The sequence below is a fragment of the Carlito syrichta genome, unplaced genomic scaffold, assembly GCF_000164805.1.
Source record: "Carlito syrichta isolate Samal-C Ts95f unplaced genomic scaffold, Tarsius_syrichta-2.0.1 Scaffold304516, whole genome shotgun sequence".
Lineage (NCBI taxonomy): Eukaryota > Metazoa > Chordata > Mammalia > Primates > Tarsiidae > Carlito > Carlito syrichta.
Genome location: NW_007248612.1, coordinates 777518 through 797480, shown reverse-complemented (window position 1 = coordinate 797480; position 19963 = coordinate 777518). Strand labels below are relative to the sequence as shown.

At 48.7% G+C, this 19963-nt stretch overlaps 1 protein-coding gene across 1 annotated transcript in view; it reads left to right on the top strand.

The window, feature by feature from the left end:
- Nucleotides 1-16554: 16554 nt before the first annotated feature.
- The window catches only part of LOC103262499 (synaptotagmin-15-like), an 11734-nt gene continuing 8325 nt past the window's right edge, over nt 16555-19963 (top strand). The window contains exons 1-3 of the mRNA XM_021713405.1: nt 16555-16842; nt 17303-17473; nt 19820-19958. Of these exons, the coding sequence (XP_021569080.1) occupies nt 16555-16842; nt 17303-17473; nt 19820-19958 (598 nt within the window). The remainder of the gene's footprint in view (nt 16843-17302; nt 17474-19819; nt 19959-19963) is intronic.

Sequence of the window (19963 nt, the reverse complement as noted above, 5' to 3'; positions counted from 1 at the left end):
TCTCGACCCCTCCTCACCGGGTCCCTCCAGTCAGCAGTCTTTTCGGGCCCGCCCCGGCCACGATACCTTTTTTCCAAGCCTGCCAAACGAACCCTCGAGACACCCACCTTCCCGGCCCGACCCTGTCGTCCCCCGTCTGATAGGCCCAGTTCCGCACAATTCTCTAGCCCCCGACCGAACCTACTAAGTGCACTTCCTCATCATACCCCGCCCCCTCGACTCCGGTTTCCCTCTCGAACCTCGCCCCACAGCGCCGGTGGTGTCCCCCTTTCTCACGGCCTCGCCCCCATGTCCTTCGTCATTCCCCGCTTCTCTCAATTATCTGGCTTCCCGGCCCCGCCCTCGAGACCCCCGACCTGCCCACTAGGCGACCAGGCCTGGTCCCCATTAACTTCGGACCTCTAACCCCGTCCCCATTGATTGGGGATCCGTCGATCCCTGGACCCCACAGTCCCATTCTCTCAGCCCCACCCTCACGGATCCCAAGCCGGACCCTAGGTCTCTGAGCTCTTTGCTCGGAGTCCTCCATTCAGCCCTCACGACCCCAACCTCTCCGACTTCTTCCTCGAGGTCCCTCAGCCCCGCCCCTCAAGGCTCGTAATCTACTACCCGTCTCCCCGCCCTTATGCGCACCTTTGCCTCCCAACTCTGCCCAACTGAAGATTTTCAATCCCCCCCACCCCATGGACCCCCAACAGCCGGCGTGCACAATGACCGTGGCGAGCCAACCCCAACCAAGCCCGCCTTCTTCCTCGCAATTCCCTCTATCCCCAAAACCCCTCGCTCCTTTCCCGCCCCACAACGCCGGAAACGGTCTTGGCCCTGTAATTGCCTGGTTTCAGCCCACCGGGCTGGGGACCTGGGCGTTCCACTCTCCTACAGCCAACTGCCGACCTCCTGCGCATAGATGGGACAGGACACCTCCTACCCAGGCCTTCCCTGACGCTGTCTGCCCTCAAGGGATTCCTGCGGTCCACCCCCTATAGGCCCCAGTTTCAGAGAATTGAATCCCAGTATCTGCCTTCCTCCACTGATCCCAGCCCAGGGGACCCGCAACTTGCTTGCCCAGCCTTTGCTGAGGGATCTGCAATCCTGTCTTCTGGTGGCCCAGGAGCCAATGCCATCTCTGCTCCTACCCCAGTTTGGGGAGAGGAGGACCTCGGTCTGGTCAAGGAGACTCAGACTGTCCTAAGTACCCCCTTTCCAGTGGGGTCTTAGAACAGTTACAAATTGTGGTAAACGACAGCCTGGGGAGGGCCAGTACCCCCGTCCAACAGGATGGTGGCCAAGCCTCCCCGAATTCTAGCCTCACCAGCACAAAAGTCCAGGCAAGGGGATCCTGCCCAAAGGGAGCTAATGGGGGGCTGAGGCCACAACCTACTTCTGTCCCTGCTCAGGAATTAGGGCCCCTCCTTTCACAGGAATCTTACTCATATGTATTTCTCTTTTTAGTGAAGTCAGCTGAGTCCCCAAGAAGACACTGAGAGAGTACCAAGTTCAGGCCTCAGACCTGGACCTCTCAGCTCCTGGGGCATCCTGAAAGCCCTCCAAGGACTTCAGAGTATGTTTCAAGGAAGTTTGCTTGGGGTTGGGTGTCAGAAGACATCTGCCATGCTAGATGTACACAAATACAACCTGGCTGCCCCTTGCCACCAGGGTCTCTGAGCATCACCTTAGCCTTGGCTTCTTGTCCTACTGGCCCCCTTCTTCCATTTGTGGCCTGGCAAGCAGTCTCCTCTAACTATGGCAGCTGCCCAGGGGAGAGCCCAGGATGGGGTCTCAGACATGAATTCCAATCCCTATTCCTCCACATATTCACTGACTCTGGGATCCCATGCCCAAGCAAAACTGGGCATGGGTTTCCTCACCTGCAGGAATTATACCTACCTCACAGGGCTGGGGTGGAGGAAGGTGATGTTTATGAAAGTGTTCTATCAAGTTCTCGCTATCAGTCATTTGATCAAGTGTTTATCCAGGTTCTCTTGCATCAGGTTCTGGAGGTACAAGCTAGTGGTCCATGGGGGGAGAAGGGCATGAGGATGTTTAGATCGCTTTGGTAGAGACATGTGGCCTGAGGACCACATGGGCCAAGTGTCATTTGCTGAGACTCTGAACCCTAACAGAAGAGAGGTGCAAGTCTGGAGTGCCCTCAGGAATCCGATGGGATGTATGAGACACCATGTAGAGAGGCAGACTGCACAAACAGGACTGGAGTTACCCAGGTCTGGGCATCAGGGGCACAGGGGTCCCTGAAGTCACAGGGTAGATAAGGTCTTCAGAGAAAGAGTAGGTGATGAAAAGAGGGCTTAGAACCCAGACAGGTGGCAAGGATTGAGAAGGAACAGCCAGAAAGGAGAAAGGGAAACTGGGACATTGTGGTGACACCAGGCATGCAGAGCAAACACCTTCAATGAGGTGACAGAGGCAGAAACCACTGGAGTAGGTTGAGAGATGAGCTTGAGGCGAGAACTGGAGACAGTACATGTGCAGACACTCTTTTCAGCATGGCCATAAAGGGAAAAAGAAAGGTGCCACTTGGAAAGGGATGTGGGGTTGGCAGAGGTATTTTTTTTTTCTTTTTAGTTCTGTCTTTTGTTTGTTTTTCTTACTTGCTTTTTAGCATGCGCACCATGTAGTAGATTTCCTTGATTTCAAACAACAGAAAACAAATCTGGTTAAGTTAAGTGAAAGGGGATGTGTCAGAAGACTGCAGGAGCTCCAGAAGCTGATGCTGGAAAGCTAGCCATGATCTTCAAGGCAGGAGCCAGGGGAATCCAGACCCCAACTACAGGAACCCACTCAATCCACAGTGTCACCCTGTCACCACCACGGAAGGAAGGATTCCTGTCTTTTGTCCTTGGTGTGTCTCTCAGCTCAAGATTCAAAGTCCCAATGAAGTGGGACCTCATTTGGCCACACTATGACCACAAGCCCTCTGTCCATGGATGGACATACCTGGAGAAGTACCTGCCTGACTGCCCCTCTAGGAACACTCACTATTCCCTAAGACTGCACACAACAGGACAGAAGGAGGATTGGAGGCTGTGTTGCCAGAAGCAGATATCCACTGCTCATTGTAGCAAATTGAGCATATTTGACAGCTCAGAAGAGTTCGTAGAAAGGGAATGGATTGAGTTACAGGAATGGGAATCGCTGTTGGCATAAGGTTGCCAAAGGGCTGAGATTCAGAACAAGTTAAAGAGGAGGAGGGGTGGGCAGCTTTTCTGTGTAACAGGAGGGAAAGAAGAACTGATCGGGATCATACTAAGGTGGTGTAGTCTCTCTCTCCCTTTGGGAAAAAAAAGGCTTAGAAAGCCCTAAATCTACATCCTTACAACTCTGGTTCTAGAAAGTCCACAAACAGATGTTGCCATTGTCTTGCTAAGCTATGGTGTGGCCATGTGTTCTTTGAGCTATGGCCAGGCCATGTTTCCTAACTTTGGCTCCCTCCCCTACCTTGGGGAGGTGAATCTACTCTTTCTTCCTCTCTAATTTACTTTCTAAATAAACTGTATTTTCTAATCTAAAAAAAAAGAAAGAAAAAGAAAATCCACAAGTAAAATCTTAGTGACCCTGCTTGACCGTCTTGGGCCATAGAGAGGAAGCGTTCTTTGATTGGCCAGGCTGTGCAATCAAAGAGTGGAAGCACTGCACTGTGATTGATAGCCCTACCAGAGTCACAGAGAGTGGGGAACAGTTGTTCCCTATAGGAAGGGCAAGATGCTGTTGCCAGACTGAGAGAAAGTGACACTGAGCCTCCCCAAAGCACAAATGACCACTGGGGACGACATCTGTGGGAGTATCAGAAGAGATGCTGAGGGTTGGAATGTGTCAATGTGTCCTCAATTCCTAAGGAAAAAAGAGCTTTATAAAGAGTCTGCATTTTTGGTTAAAAAAAAAAAAATAGTCCTAGCCAGGCACAGTGGCTCATGCCTGTCGTCCCAGCACTTTGGGAGGCTGAGTCAAGAGGATCGCTTGAGCCCAGAAATTCGAGACCAAACATAGTGAGAACTCGTCTCTATAAAAAAAAAAAAAAAAATCAAAAAATTAGCCAGGCATGGTGAACTTGGGAGTTCGAGGTAGAAGGATCACCTGAGCCCAAGAGGTCAAGGCAGCAATAAGCTATAATGGTGCTACTGCATTTCAGCCTCGGTGACAGAGAAAGACCCTGTCTCAAATATATATATTCCCAGAGTGCAAGAGACCCCTCTAGCCATAGCTCTATCAATGAAAAGGCTATCTTTTTGTCCGAAAAAAAAAGACAATGACTCCCCAGGACCTGGCATAAAATTGATGCTGCCTGGCTGAATGAATGAATGGAAGGTGTTTGTTCTGAAACACCTCTATACACCTCAATTTAGTTCCACAAACATTTTCCTGAAACCTTTATAAGTGCTGGTCCTGGGCTGTGAGCTGGCAATATAAACTGAATCAGAGGTGCCTTGACCCCAGAGCCTGCATAATGGGGCATTCAGGGAGGCCGATGGCAGACACACAAATGGACAATTAGGTCACAATGATTGAAAGGAACAGACAGGGCTGGGCACTCAGAGGAGAAGCCCTATAGTAGACATCTGTTGCTTTTTCAGCTCCAAGAAAGAGACTGCCAATCGTCCCCTAATATTTATTTTTCCCTTCTATAATAATAGAACTCTTCTAGCTGAGACCACATTTCCCAAGCACCATGCAGACCCGTGTGCCGCAGGACTAGCTTCTGACCAGTAAGATGTTAGCAAGAGTGATGTACACAATATCTTAGTCATGCCCTTCAGAAGGAATGTGCCTTTCCCCTTTCCCTCTCCCCTGGTTAGAATAAAGTCATAGTATCAAGCCAGTTTGTACCATTCAGATGAAGGCAAGACAAACTAGAGGGAACCTATGTCCAAACATGCTATCGTTGCCTATCAAGCCTGGATTATTTATGACTGCATTGTACATGAAGGAGAAATTAACCTCTAGCCTATGTAAGTCGTTATTTAAGGTAAGAGTACTCTTACAAAAGGAACACCTAGATACTCATTAATACAGAATTTTATCCTGGATGAGAGGCACTTCAAGTAGCAAAACTGAAAATCAGTTTTAAAAACTGTACATCCACATGGCAGGCTGGGAACCCTCCTTATGCCAAAGCTGTCAATAAACTGATTTCCACCATACCTCAGAAAGTCAGTGTTAGCGCTAAGGGAAATGGTTGAAATTTTCAAAATGTGAGTATTTGCTGGATGCTTCTTGCCACTCTCAACAGTCCTACATGAGCCAGAAGAATTTGAACAGAGCTGGCCAGCAGGCAGGCAGAAATGAAATGGAATTCAACAGTGCTGGGAGAAGTTCTCTTTGCCTGTGGGCTACAACCTAAATTGAAAAGTTTTTTCAGAGTTGAAAAATCTACCTTTTCTGTACCACAAACTGAGGCAGATATGGAAGTTTCTGAAGAAGAAGGACTAGTAAGACAAGACTGTGGACCCTGATCGTTCTCAAGCACTTTTGATTAGAAGTTATCGGCCTGACAGTGCCAGCTGCGGCAACGACCTATCAAGAATGTTGCCTTCCAATTCGAGTTGAGTGTTTTGGCTGGTCTCAAGCTGAGAGGGAGGTGAGTGTATAGAACATACAGGCTGATAAATAAAAGGCCAGTTTTTAGGCTTAAAAACTGTTACAGGTTGAGGATTTCTAATCCAAAAATTGGAAATTCAAAATGTTCCTGAAACGTTTTGAGTACTCACATGATGCTCAAAGGACTTGCTCATTGAAGCATTTCAGATTTTAGATTTTCAGATTAGGGATGACCAACAGGTATAATGCAAACATTACCAAAAAAAAATTGAAATCTGAAGCACTCTGGTTCCAGACATTTTGGATAATGAATAATCTATGAGAAACAGCTTTTGTCAACCTACGATGGACACAAAGCAAGAGGGAGAATGGACCTTTATGTAGCTAATCCACTGATCTTTTCTTTTCTTTTCTTTTTTGAGTTGGAATCTCACTCTGTCACCCAAGCAGGAGTGCAGTGGCATGCTCACGGCCACTGCAGCCTCGACCTGCTGGGCTCAGGCGATCCTTCCACCTCAGCCCTCCAAGTAGGTGGAACTACAGGCACATATCACCATGCCTAGCTACTTTTTGATTTATTGTAGAGATGAGGTCTCACCAAGTTGCCCAGGCTAATCTCAAACACATGGGCTCAGACAATCCTCTCACCGTGGCCTCCCAAAGTGCCGGGATTATAGGCGTGAGCCACCATGCCCGACGTAAAACTTTTTTTTTTTTTTTTGAGTTGGAGTCTCACTCTGTCGCCCAGGCTAGGGTGTAGTGGCATGCTCACAGCCACCAAACCCTCCACCTTCTGGGCTCAGGCAATCCTTCCACCTCAGCCTTCCAAGTAGCCGGAACTACAGGTACATGCTACCATGCCCAGTGAATTTTTATTTATTTATTTATTGTAAAGACGAGGTCTCACTATGTTGCCCAGGCTGGTCTCGAACCCACAGGCTCAGGCAATCCTCTTGTCTCGGCCTCCCAAAGTGCTGGGATTATAGGCTTGAGCCACCTCACCTGACCACCACTGATATTTTCATAAGATTTGCTATTGTAGCATAACCTAGCCTATCCTGGCATAGATAGACAATCAACAATGCCTGCACACAGTCCGCAGGCAAGGTCATGATCAAACCAGTGAGGAGCCAGGACTCAGGCTTGAATTGGCATAAACAGTGCTCCAGTTCCCTCAGAGTGAGGGCTGTGTGAATCGCCCCAGAAAACTTGGAGTCCGTAGCTTCCAGGCAATGGGGAGACGTTTATTTATGCCTTTTTTTTTTTTTTTTTTTTTAGAGATAGGATCTTGCTCTGTTGCCCGGTTGAAGTGCATAGCTTATTGAAGTTTCAAAGTTCTGGGTTCAAATTATCCTCCCACCTCAGCCTCCTGAATAGTTGGTATTACAGGCATATGCACCACACCCAGCTATTAAAAAAAATACTTTTTATAGAGATAGAGACTCTACTCTTAGCCCCAAGTATTCCTTTTACCTCCGCCTCTTAAAGTGCTGGGATTATAGGTGTGAGCCACCATCCCTGACCTAGAGCTGCCATTGCTGGTACGTTTGTTTGAGCCTGGTGACTCAGCCACTCACCTACCAGTTAGCTCTTTAGCAGTGCTTCCATCTCACTATTGAGGCATAGAAATCCATGCAGCGAGGCTTTCCCACATTAGCCCAGCATCCTTGCTTCCCTTTTTTGGTAACAGAAACCATCTTTTCTCCTCCAACAGATGCTCCTGCTCTGCATTCCCCTGGTCAAGGGGTGAGTGCAGGAGGTAAATTAGGTCAGCCAGGTGCTTTCTCTCTGAAACTTGAGACCTGAGTAGAATAATCCAGACTAATTGGAGACTGACTGGAATTTATTCACCCCAGGGGTGGCACTTGGAAGAGAGACCCCATTAGGTCCTGCTATCTAGGTTCTCAGAGCTTCGCTGAACACAGTTCTTTCTGGACCTTCTGAAAGGACAGCATGTGCCCCAGAGGTTTGGACCTGGAGCTAAATGCAGAACTGGTTGAGAACATAAGTCCTGCATTATCTTCTGTAAAAGTGGGAATGAGTCGGGTTTGGTGACACAAGGTGTAATTGTATTATCTGGAAAAAGAATATTTTAGCAACTATGTTTATGGCCAGAAGGGCATGTGTGACATTGGGTGGTAAAGCTGTAGACTGCAGGGGACCTTTGCTGGTTTTGCCTCTCCAGCATCCATTCTTGCTTCTTCTGGTGCCCTCCTCTATTCTCAGCTCATGTCATTAGGTAGTCCCATTTCTCCTTTAACTCCAGAGCCGGATTTGATCTAGACCTGGCCAGCGAGAACATCACATCCTTTAGGCCTCAGTGATGGGTTAAGGGCTAGGCAGTGGCCCACACAGTTTACTATGACTTGAACCTGGAATTTGTGGGTAACTCTTGAGAGACATATAACAATAATAGCTGACACTTGGCACTGTGTGGCACTGTCAGCTCCTTAAAATCTTGTTCATGGACTTAGAGTGGGGAGGATATAATCCGAGAGGTGCCAAGAGCCTCTACATAGGAAGAGACTGGCTAAAAGGAGAGCTGCCAGTTCTGATGATGTCATTTAAGCCAGTGGCTCCAGCCAAGCCTGGCTGCCCTGGACTCTTGACTTACAAAAGACAAAGAAACAAGTCCCTTTGGTGCTTAAAGCAATTTGAGTTGGGTTTCTGCCTCTTGAATTAAAAAAAGTATTGCCTAACAAAATAATTCCAGGTAGGCATACAGGACACCTGGTGTCTGCCATGATCACAGCCCTAGCAGAGGGGCCAGCCAGTAGGGGGGTCATATTTTAGACCATGTGGCTACCGGACAGGAGCAAGCCCCTGGCCCAGGCCCTGAATTCATTGGCTGACCAGGACTTGTAAGTATTCCTCCAGCATTAAAGATGACCTATGTTTATTGGATTCCTTTTTTTTTTTTTAATTGGGAGCTGAGAAATGTGGCAGGAGCAAGACAGCCAGCTGCAAGGAGGAAGCGTGAAGGATGCACTAAAAGATGACACCAGGAGGAGACAGGGTGGTGATGATTCCAGGTTTCAAAGCAGCAGAAATTCTGTGTCAGAAGAGGGTGCCAGTTGATGGAAGGGGCTGTTAAAGCAAAGTCAGGAGAGGAATGGTCTGGGAAGCTCCAGGAAGGAAGAGGTGGAACAACGGATATTTCTGGAGATGGCTCACCTGTTCCCGAGGACTTTTTAACTCTGGTTCAAATCCATCTGCATCTTTATAACAAACCTATATTTTTTCCCACAAACAAGCTTCAGGTGGTCTTGAACCTACCTTTCAAGACTGAACTCAGACATCTCTCCTTGTGACGCTTTCACAATACTCCCAGGGTTGTCTGGTGACTTTATCACTGAGAATTTGGTAACAGGGGATGGAAATCTAACCCAAACTAGTTTAAACAAAAAGGAAGTGTACTGTCTTTCTTAACTGAGATGTCAAAGGAGGAGGAGACAAGTCCTGGTCTTCACTCATGTTCTCAGGACCTCACTTCTCTGCACATCCTCACTCTGTCATTCTCTGGACTGGCTCCAGTGTCAGGCTTTGTGTCAGATGGTGGTAGTAGCCTCAGTCCCCAAATTCCCTTGGGGGAAAGAGTGAATTTCTCAGAACTCCCAGAGAAATGCTTTATTGCATATCATTAGCTCTAAGTGGGACACATGCTTATCCTAAATAATCCCTGGCCAGGGTAATGTGATGCAGTGATTGGCTTAGGCCTAGTCATATACCCCTCCTCTGAGACCCACCCAAAGTACATGGGCGTAGGGGAGAGGAGAGGATGAGTAATTTTTAGAATATATGTTGAACTGCTGGAAGGGAGATTTAAAATAAGATTGGCTTAAGCAAGACAAGTTTCTTTCTCCCTCACCTGCCTGCAGGTAAGCAGCCTGGGAACCCAGGTTTCCTCCTATCTTGCTTTACTATCCTGGGTATTGTCTATCTGGGTGGTGCAGTATGTTTCACCACCACCTCCATTGCCTTGCTAGTGGAAACAGAAAAGGGGGAACCCCTTCTGGTTAAGTCATCACCTCTCCCCACTTCAATCCTGCCGGTCAGTTACTTGACCAAACATAGCTTCTAGGAGGTGAGAAAATATAGTCTTCTGTCTGGATTTCCATGTCTGCAGATTTAAAAAAAAAAACATATTTAAACATAGAAGGAGATGAGGGCAATTAGGGGTCAGTTAGCAATTTCAACCCTGTCTGTCCCTTTGGCCAGTCAATGTCTGAGTATCCTTCCCCCGGGTGAGACAGCCCCAAAGTTGCAGCCAATGCCTGAGTCCAGCTCCAAGCCTAAGACCTGGGGAGGGATGGCCTGAGCCATCAGATCTGGATGCGGTTCCTTATGGAGCTGTGCTCTCAAACTCTTACACAAGTTACCTGCCTCCTCACACCCAACATGCAACAGTCAGTAAGAATAAAGTAACCACAGTGGGAACCCCCATCCAGAAGGAAAAACAGCACTCACCAAATCCTGGTGGGCAGAAATCATGAAGCTTCCCAGGAAGTGAGCAAATTCTTCGGATGACAGCCTCTCTCTCCAGGACTAATCCCTAAGAGTAGACTTCTTTGAATCCTGCTGGTCCCTTCTTTGTCCACAACCTTCCATGGGCATCGAAGGGCATACCCCTCTTAGGGCTGCACAGCTTTAAAAAAAAATTTAAATAGGAGGTCTTATTATGTTGCCCAGGCTAGACTCAAACTCTTGGGGCTCAAGCAATCCTCCCACGTCAGCCTCTCAAGTAGCAGGGACTATAGACATGCTACCACACCTGGCTAAACCTGCATGGCTTTTGCTGCCCACTTCTTGTTTGATGGCTAGGAGTTGGTTGCTTTAAGGAGTCAAACATGCAGGTGTACACCAGCCAGGCTCATAGTTTCTTTGGTAACACATGTCCCTAAAAATTTCAGTTGGCTTCCTGGCTGTTTCTACTCATTCTCTTGGGCAAGTACAACACATGCTTTTATAGTCATCACGTCAATGGAAAAGAATATGGAGAATGATGTCCCAACTCTTAAAGTTTCAGCCAGAAAATGGTACATGTCACTTCTGCTCCCATTTCATTGCACATCCATGCCTTACCCCAAAAGGGGATCCACCTGATAGGAGAAAAACCAAATATACTAGCCAAATACACACTGCACTAATGACAACCATAACCCAAATTCTCTCTTTCCTTCTTCCTTCCTAACAGAGCCTCATCCAGGATGACAATTTGCCCAGGCAAATACATTCATTTTTTCCAGGCTTCTTTAAGAGTAGGGTTAATTACATGTGACCTTACAATGAGATGTAAGAGGGAGTCACCAGGTAGGGGTTCCCAGAAATGCTACATGTGATGCCTTGAGTTGCAGCATCCATATTGTAAACGTAAGGACTGAAGCTACACATTATAGAAGGTAAAGGATGGTGATGAGGGAACCTGGAATCTTGATAAATACTTGAGCATCTGTACCACCCTGGGCTGCCAATCTCTGGGCTGCTAGTTACATGAGATCAATAAACCTCTATCTCTTTGATCCACTGATAAGTGTTTTGGTATTTCATCCAAACACATTCCTCACTATTTACCTTCTCTATGTTTGAAGTTTCTCAATATTGTCTTTAATGTATAGGTGATTCATGGTACAATGGAAATAACTTTGTATCACTCAACACTGAGTTGAAATCTGAGGTTGGCCAATTCTTAGCCGTGTGTCTTTGGATAAGTTACCTAACCTCTTTGAGTCTTAGTTTCCTCATCTGTAAAATGCGAATAAAATCTTGTGGCACAGCCAGCCATGTATGATGTCCTTTTCCCTTGCCCATCTCCCAGTGCAGTACTGAAAAGTCAAATATCACTTTCTTGGTCTCCCTTGAAACCAGCATGGCTGTATGTGGGTCTGGCCAATAAGTAATGAGGCATTAGGTCAATGTACTGGAGGCTTTTTGATGAAGAGAGAAGTGACTGAGGAAAGAAACACTCTAACAGGTTTCCTTCCTTCTTTTCCTGCCTTTGAACATAGTGTTAGAGGACACCAAGCCATCTTGAAAACAGTAAGATGACAAATGCCAAGGTGGCAGAACAGGTAAAACATCCAAGGAGCCTGAATCTTGTATGATGATCCTGAGCTGCCACACCAAGTCTGAAGCCAACCAACCACAAATTTCTTATTAAGTAACATCACAATTGCCTAATTTTAAGAAACACATTCTTTTTCACATTCTGAAATCAAGTCATTTCTCACATATGATTTGCATAGCATCATAGTTGAATGGCATTTTTTTCTTATACAAAGAAAGGTGTGCAAAAGAGTGGCACATTTCACAATCAATGGCATCTTAGGGTTAATGAAATATTGTAAGAAATCTTATGGTTTAAACCACATTTAGTCTGATTTGTTGAAAGTTGTGGCTGAAAGAATTTCTAACTAATAAAAATATCTACCACAGACAGTGGTTATAAAGAATGGATTTTTTTCAAAAGAATGAATGAATAAAATAATCTGAGTAAAGTACTTGGTGTCAATTATTTTAAAGAGACAAAATTTTGTCAGCGGTTCAAAATCTTTATATATCCATTCTTTTTTTCCCTATCATGTCCAAATGTAAACACACACACACGTGCTCCTATTCAAGAGAGAGCTATGTCCAGAAAATAAGGCCAGGTAACACTGAGTTACAAGTTTGGGCCACAGGGGACTTGAAACAGGTGGGGCAATCTTGTATCATTTGAAATTTTTTATTGCAAATGGCAGATACCTCCTCAAGTTGGATTTAAGTACAAACGGAAATTCATTGGCTCACCTTGGCGAAAACCCAGGCAGTATTCTGGCTTCACAATTGGTCTGATTCAGAATCTAGTCTCTCTCTCCCTCTCATTCTCTGAGTACACCTTCTCAGCTGGTTCTGCCCTCAGACATGCTCTTTTCTCATCATCTAAGATTCTTTTGTTAGACTCAAGTCCCTCAGGACTTGCCTCTGTCCTAAGAAAATTGGCTTCACATCTCATTGTCTCTGTGTGAGCTGCAGAGGAATAGAAACCAGCTAGAAGCAGAGGGTGGAGTCAACCACACCCAAGAGGAGGCAGAAGGGGTTTCCCAGAACACATGTGGGGCACCACTGTAGCAGCAGAAGGATGAAGGTTGTCGTGTGATAACAACCCCAGATGTCCTCCCTGGGCCTTCTCTCTCTCTCTCCCCTAAGCCCACTACCCTCACCCAGATCTCAGCACTTTATCTCTCCCACAATAATGAAGGCTAGCCAAGAGCAGACCAAAGCCAGCCAGTAAAGAGAAGTGCCTAGGTCACCCACCTTGGGCTACAACTGTGAGGAGAGTAGACTGGGGACAGGGGTGTGGCCCTGCACAGCTCACCACTCTGGTCTTACCAAAAAAAATTTTAAAGAGAGTGACAATGTTTCGCTCAGCACTCAGCTTTTGCTGCCTATAGAATCTCTGTGGCATTATCCACAGTGTTTATTTTTCACCCCCATGTCTGTGGGTTGGCATGGGCATAGATTGGATCCATCAATCACAGGTTCCTGCTTGGGTTTGGACCTGCTCCACAGATAAGCCCATTAGCCTGGAACCAACACTCCCTGGTGCTCTTCTCACCACCTTGGCCAGCACAATAGAGCAAGGTTAGCCACACGGTGCATTTCCAGCCTCTTCTCACATCATCTCTACTTATGTTCGTTTGACCCAAGCAAGTCACATGGCCAAGATCAAAGCCAAATTACGGGGAAGTTCATTTCCCACCATTTTGCAAGGGTGTGGAAGTACAATACCAGTGCCAGGGAAAGAGGACTTGGGACAAATAATTTAATCTGCCACAAAAGGTAACCAAAGAACAACCTTCCCCACAGGATCAGCTCTTTTAACTGATTCATTTGTTATAGTGAAAGCTTAGCACAGAGCTTAATTAAAGCCAATGCCAAAAAAATGGCATTGGCTGGGCGAGTGGCTCAAACCTGTAATCCCAGCACTTTGGGAGGCCAAGGTGGGAGGACTACCTGAGCCCATGGGTTCGAGACCAGCCTGAGCAATTTGGCGAGACCTCATCTCTACAATAAATCAAAAAATTAGTTGGGCATGGTAGCGCACGCCTGTAGTTCCAGCTACTTGGAAAGCTGAGGCAGAATGATCTCCGGAGCCCAGCAGGTCGAGGCTATGGTGCCCATGAGCATGCCACTGCACTCCAGCCTGGGCAACAGAGTGAGACTCCAACTCTAAATAAATAAATAAATAAAATGGTATTGGTTGAGATCTCAGGATCTATCTGAGAGAATGCAGAAGAATATAAGCAAGCCCTGAGTTCCCAAAGGCGGGCACACCTGGAGTGGAATCAGTATTCAACCAAGACTGCTTACCTTCTATCCACTACCCTCACACTCCCAATTCAGTCATCAGAAAGGCCAACCCAAGGAAGAATCCAATCTGTAAACTTGAGTTACAGTGAAGTGTTCCCATCTCCCACAGCAAGGGCCAGCCACAGACAACCCCCTGCCCTCTGAGAGAGTGGTGTGGTCAGTCTCCTCCCTCCTCTCTCACTGCCCACAGCAGGCTTCTGAGGTCAGAAGGAAAGGAGGTATGGAAAGTTCTTCTTGATGGTCTCATTAGATGGCTGTATCTCCCTGGATCTGGAAAAGGTTAAAGGCTCAAGTGGATACTTTGGAAGGGACTCTTCATTTCCCCTGCTTCACCCCCCACTCCAGAGCTAGAATTCCCTTGACCTGAGTAAATGAATCAGAAGCTCCTTGCTTCCTGCTAGACTCCTAGAAAGTCACCTCCTACTTCCTTCCATTGTGCTCCTATCAGCCCTCTAGGAAGGCCTTGTGGTTAGGATCGGAGATGATCACACGCCAGGTCTTTCATTCATGTGGCCCACATGTGGTCATGGAACATGTACACACACTACACATCTTGAAAAGTCCACAGACACGGGCCAGTGGCAATGTCCCATCAAACTGAGGCCCACAATCTCACCACAAGTGGCACATGTGGTCCCCGAGATTCACAAGCCTTTGGACTGCATTAGGGGGGCATGGTTACTTCTCAACACAGCAGCAGAGTGCTCTCTCCCTCTCAAGTCAGAAGCCATAATTGCCTGTGTGCATCCAGCCCATTTGTCTCCCAAATTCCAGGGGACAGAAAGCAGCTCTCAGAGGAACCCTGGTGAAGCCCATACTCTCTGTGAAAGAGGGAAGGCTCCATCTGTCCACCTCATGGGGGTCCACATCACAAGCCCAGCCTTTGCCAAAGGAATCTGACAAAGTCCCTCCTTCTTCCACTCCCTCAGGCTTTTCTATCTCCCTAGAAGCCAATTTGCCAGCTAGTTCTCACTCACCTTTGGAAATCGACATCTTAGTCTGTCACCACTCTGGAGTTTGGTGGCTCACTCAGCCAACATGTCAGTTCAACATCTTGAGATATCAAAAAACAAAGCCTTCCCCACAGCCCCATAGAAGCTGCCCTCTCATGTCTCATTGGCCAAATCACTGCCAGGTGTCCCCTAAAATGTAAAGTGGGCTGGTTGAATCAGAATCTAACAAAAAGGGATGGGAGTGAGGACTGTGATGGCTCAGACCATCAGGATGTATCCCTGGGGGCTGAGCACATTGCTGCCCCTGAAGAAATGTGGGTCAGCTGTCAGCACCTGAGAGGCTGGCAGAGGGGCAAACAGGGGACATATAGGGCTGAGGAGTAAATTAATTGTTGTTTGCCACAAAGGACCCTGGCACATAAGACCCTAACTCTAAGGAGGTCAATAAATCCTGGGATATCCTTTCTGGTGAGATGAGTCTCTTGGAAAAAGAAAAAGAAAAAAAAAAATCCCGGGACAGCTACATGACCTGAGGCGATGATTCAAGGACAAGTCTTGCCTGAGTTCCTGACTTCTGCTTGTGTGCTGAGGGTCAGCCTTGGAGGTCAAGAGAGTGGAGCTGGAACAGCTGATGCCTAAGCCAGCTCATCCCCTACCTGGTGAAGTGGCCTTGGCCAGCTCACTCCTGTCAGCCACCCTCACCCTCTACCTTTCCAGGCAGTTGGCTGTGTCACAGCAGGGTACAAGGGCTCCAACAGCAGCACTCTGCATCTCCTCTTCACTTCTGCCCTGTGACCCTGTGCTGGCTCTGTTCTCACACATGCCACTTCTCCACATGGGAGTTCCCCACTGCTCCAGACTTAGCTGCTTCTGACCAACAATTCCCACCAAAAGGGGAGTGTCCCTTCCCTAGTGGATCCCACAAAAATGCCAGGGTTGATCCTGATTAGCCTGTGGGGGGATGGGTCCATCCCTGAACCTGTCACAGTGTCCAGACCTGGTCATGTGCAAAGTCCCAAAACATGGGTAAAGAGATGAATGCCAGGTTCTATGTGGACAGGGAATGAGCCAAAAGTAGTTTCCAGAAAAGAAAAGGTGAGATTCTGGTGCCAATAGAGAGGAAAAGGCTGCCAGGCAGGGAAGCAGAAGAGCAGAAACCACTCCCAGGAGGCAGGAGTGAACCACAGGCCCTGTGCCCCATCCCAGCACTCTGGGTGGTTGTCTATAGGATGGTACACATTTGGAGCCAACATGATTTAGTGGAGGACAAGGGGAGCTTCTGATCCAACAAGGAAAGAAGCTCCTCGAAAGAAGGGGCTGTAGGAAATTAAGCCCGAGCCCAACCTAGCAGAATCAGAGAAAAGACAGGATGCTGGTGGGGAAAACCTCCCCACCTCACAGAGAGGGACCTGGAATGACCAGGGTAGAATTTACATAAATGTGAGAAACACCGTTTTCAACATGTTTCTCAGGGTGGCCTTTATCCGGATATGGCCTCTCTGTTCCTAATTGATGAGTAATGACACTTCCTTAGACAGGGGCTGATTCTTAAGGTTAATTGAAAGTGGCCTTTCTCATGAATCACCGCTGCTCTGAATTATTAATCACCTGCAGGCATTTGCAGGCCTTTAAACTCTTGGACTTCCTGCAACCTCCTTGGAAATGCTTTTTCTAATGGAAATATGACTTCCTTTTGGCCATGGACAAGAGAAACCATGTCTGCTGCTGTTTCCAGGCTTTCCAGCTCCAGAGACCCAGTAAGAAGCAAGGTCTGAAAACAGGAAGCAGAACCAGGGCTGCAGCCAGACCCAGGAGGCCTTTCTGTTCTGCGGAGTTGGCTTTAGGCCAGCTGGGTCTCAGAGCCCTCATGGGACAGTGGGTGGAGGGAAAGCTGACCACAGTGCCTGCGGCTCTGCACCTGGTCCACAATCATCTGCATGGGAGCGGGTCTCCTGGGGCCTTGCATGGACCCTTCACTGGTCACAAGGTAAGAAGGCCTGAAGAGGCCAGGTGCTGGGCCTTGCTCCACCACTTACTGGGTGGACCACAAAGCCTCTTTGATTCGGTTTCTTCGTCTGAAGGGGTGTTCCCAATCCCGCAGGGCTGACATGAGGCAGAGCTCAATGAGATTGTGTACGTCAAGCCTGCATCATGACACCCAGAACATCAGGAACAGCAAGAAAGGTGAGTTCCCTCCTGCCACTGCTCTTGTGTTCCAGTGAAGGAGGAAAGATTCAAAATTCAGTGAGCAGGCTGGACGTGGAAGAAGCTTGCAGACAGAGCTGGCAACGTGAGCACAAGCCCCAGCAGCTGGTCTTCAGGACCAGGAGGAGATGTTCCTTTCAGCCCTGAAGCATGAGCCCTGGATGGGTGTGATGCACGGAGAACACTGGCAGAAGCCTGGGATGAGTCATCCCAAGGGCACAGCCCTTTCATCTGACACTCAGCACAGCCTTGGCCCCAGAGGTGAGTACCGGGGATGCATGCTGAATAAAGACATGGCTTCCTGCCTTCGTGGAGGTCCTCGTATGCCAGAAAGAGTGGATGGGGCAGCAGTCACAGGCACAGAGTCCCAAATTCAACATGGCAGCTGCAAGGATGGTGAGGTCAAGGAAAAGGTGATGAGGGAAGATGCTGGAGGTTCATGTTGAAGCATTAGCAGTGAGGAAGGAGGGGGGAGGGGCACTGAGTATTTCAAGTGGGGAGAGAGCATTGCGGGGAGATGAGAGCCTGGTGTCTGGGCAGAGCTCAGGAGTGCACTGGTCTGGGCACTGAGCACTGCAGAGGGATAGGGGGGTTCAGATGGGTAAGAATAGGAGGGAAACCTGGAAGAAATATACTGGGGAAGGGGTAGAGAATAGAATCTGAAGAGGAGAGGAGTTCAACACAGCACTCCAGGTGAGAGATGGGAAGGGGTGCTGGGTGAGGTTTTTGGTAGTGATGGAAATGAATAGAGATAAAAGAGCTGACAGGACTTGGTGACAGGGGAAGATGGGGACCCTAGAAGGACACAGCCTGGGTCTAGGGAAATGGCAGCTCCAGGTCTGGCACTTTCTGACTGGCCAGGAGGCATTGTGTTTTCAAAGAGCACTCATTACCCCAACCTACACCCAGAACAGCCTGAGTACTCCAAGCCCAACCATGGATTCAGCCAGTGTGGATGGGGATGCCATGCCCCATTGGAGGAGGGGTCAGGCCCGTGTGCAGAGCAGCTGAGGGGAGGGGACAGGACAGTCAAAAGGCTGCCATGCAAGGGTCGCCTGAGCCTAGCTAACTGCTAGAGCTGGGCTTGAAGCACACTAAGTGCTCCAGGCAGGAGTAGGGGTTGGGGGATGCTGCCTGGACACTGTGGACAGCATGATAATGACTCCAACGGCATCCATGTTCTAATCCCGGGATCCTGTAGTAGGGCACCTTACATAGCAAAACAGACTTTGCAGAGGTGATTCAGTTAATGATATTGAGATGTGGAGATTATCCTGGATTGTCTGGTGGGGACAAAAGTCCTTATAAGAGAAAGACAGGATGTGGGAATGACCCAGAGCAGGAGATATTAGAAAATGCTGTGTTCTTGGCCTTGAAGATGAAGGAAGGGGCCACTAGAAGACAACTTCTGGAAGCTAAAAAAAAGCAAGGAAATGGATTCTCCCCTGGCCCCCAGAAGGAACACAGCTTGCAGACCCATTTTTGACTCCCAGAATTGTAAGATAATAAATGTGTGATTTAAACCACTAAATCTAAGGTAATTTGTTGAAGCAACTTGAGCAACAGACACTTATACAGACATCTAACTCAGACCTGAGGAGAAAGACGGGAGATCGAGAGATGGGGCTAGAACCCATTTCTTGAGACACTACCCCCAGTGTCAACACAGAAGCAGAAGTCAGGGCCCCTGGAATCTGCAAACACTCCAGCCAACCTGACAGCCTCCAAGCCTACAGGCCAGGTTTTAAGGAGAATAGAGGCTGGAAGGGCAAATGTCCTGCCTCACCCAGACTGAGGTGGAGGGGAAAATCAGTCCAAGCTCCTCGGGAACAGTTGCTGGGTAAAGAGGTGGGGGGGGGTTCCCGCCTTCTTATGCCTCCACCCCACTTCCCTGTCCAGGCCCCACCTCAGCAAGGTGAGGGGAACACCAGTTCACCACCCATCCGGCTCAAGTGATCCAACGCGTGGCAAGGCACAGCCTCATGCACACTGACTGCCCACCCAACCTCCTATGACAGGCACAGGTGGGGAAGAAGAGCAGAGCCCAGGCTGTCTTTGGACACAACCTTCAAGGCTGTAAAACAACAAGACCAATTACCTGCTCGCGGATGTCCCCCCTTCCTCCCCCCTCCAAAACACACACACACACACACACACATTCCGTTTGGTCCCCACGTGCAGGTGCCTCAAGCTCTCAGATGCTCCCCACCTCGACAGGTGGCCCGAGCTCAGCGTTCTAATAATCATCATATGTATAGTGGCTTGGGATATGGCAGGACCTGGCAACCCCACCCTCGGTGAGATAATCACCATAATAGTGGCGAAACACGCTGTGCCACCTAAGTCTCCTTACATACACTGTAAGTCACCCTTGGGCCGGTCACCGTTGTAAGAGCCGCTACGTACATATTAGCCTTCGAGAGGGTGCTATTATGAACCCAACGAGGAAAGGGAGCCCAGAGTGGGGCGCCTGAGTAGGTGCCCAGGAGATCGGGCTCCCGAATCCCGCTGTCACCTCCGCGTTGTCTGCTGAGACAGCGAACCCGCAAACTTGAGCGCTGCACCGCTGACCGGTGTGGTCAGGCAGGAAGCCCCAGGGCCCGGGACAGGCGCGGAGACTGCGCCCCGAGATCCAGGAAGCCTCGCTCGAGCCGGGTGGAAGCCCAGCCTGGAGGAGGCGCTGCCTGCCTCAGCCCGCGGAGTCTCTGGGGAGGGCGGAGGCACGTTCCTGACCGAGGGCACCAGGGGTGAGGGGCCAGGTGCGGAGGCCTCTGTCGGACGCGGGCCGAGAAGGCTGTAGCTCCGCCCTGCGGGATGGGAACGCACCCCATCCCGTCCGAAACCGCAGGGAGCCCCGGGCGCCCCTGGAACCGGCGCCAGAGACCCGCCCTGGCTGGAGTCCT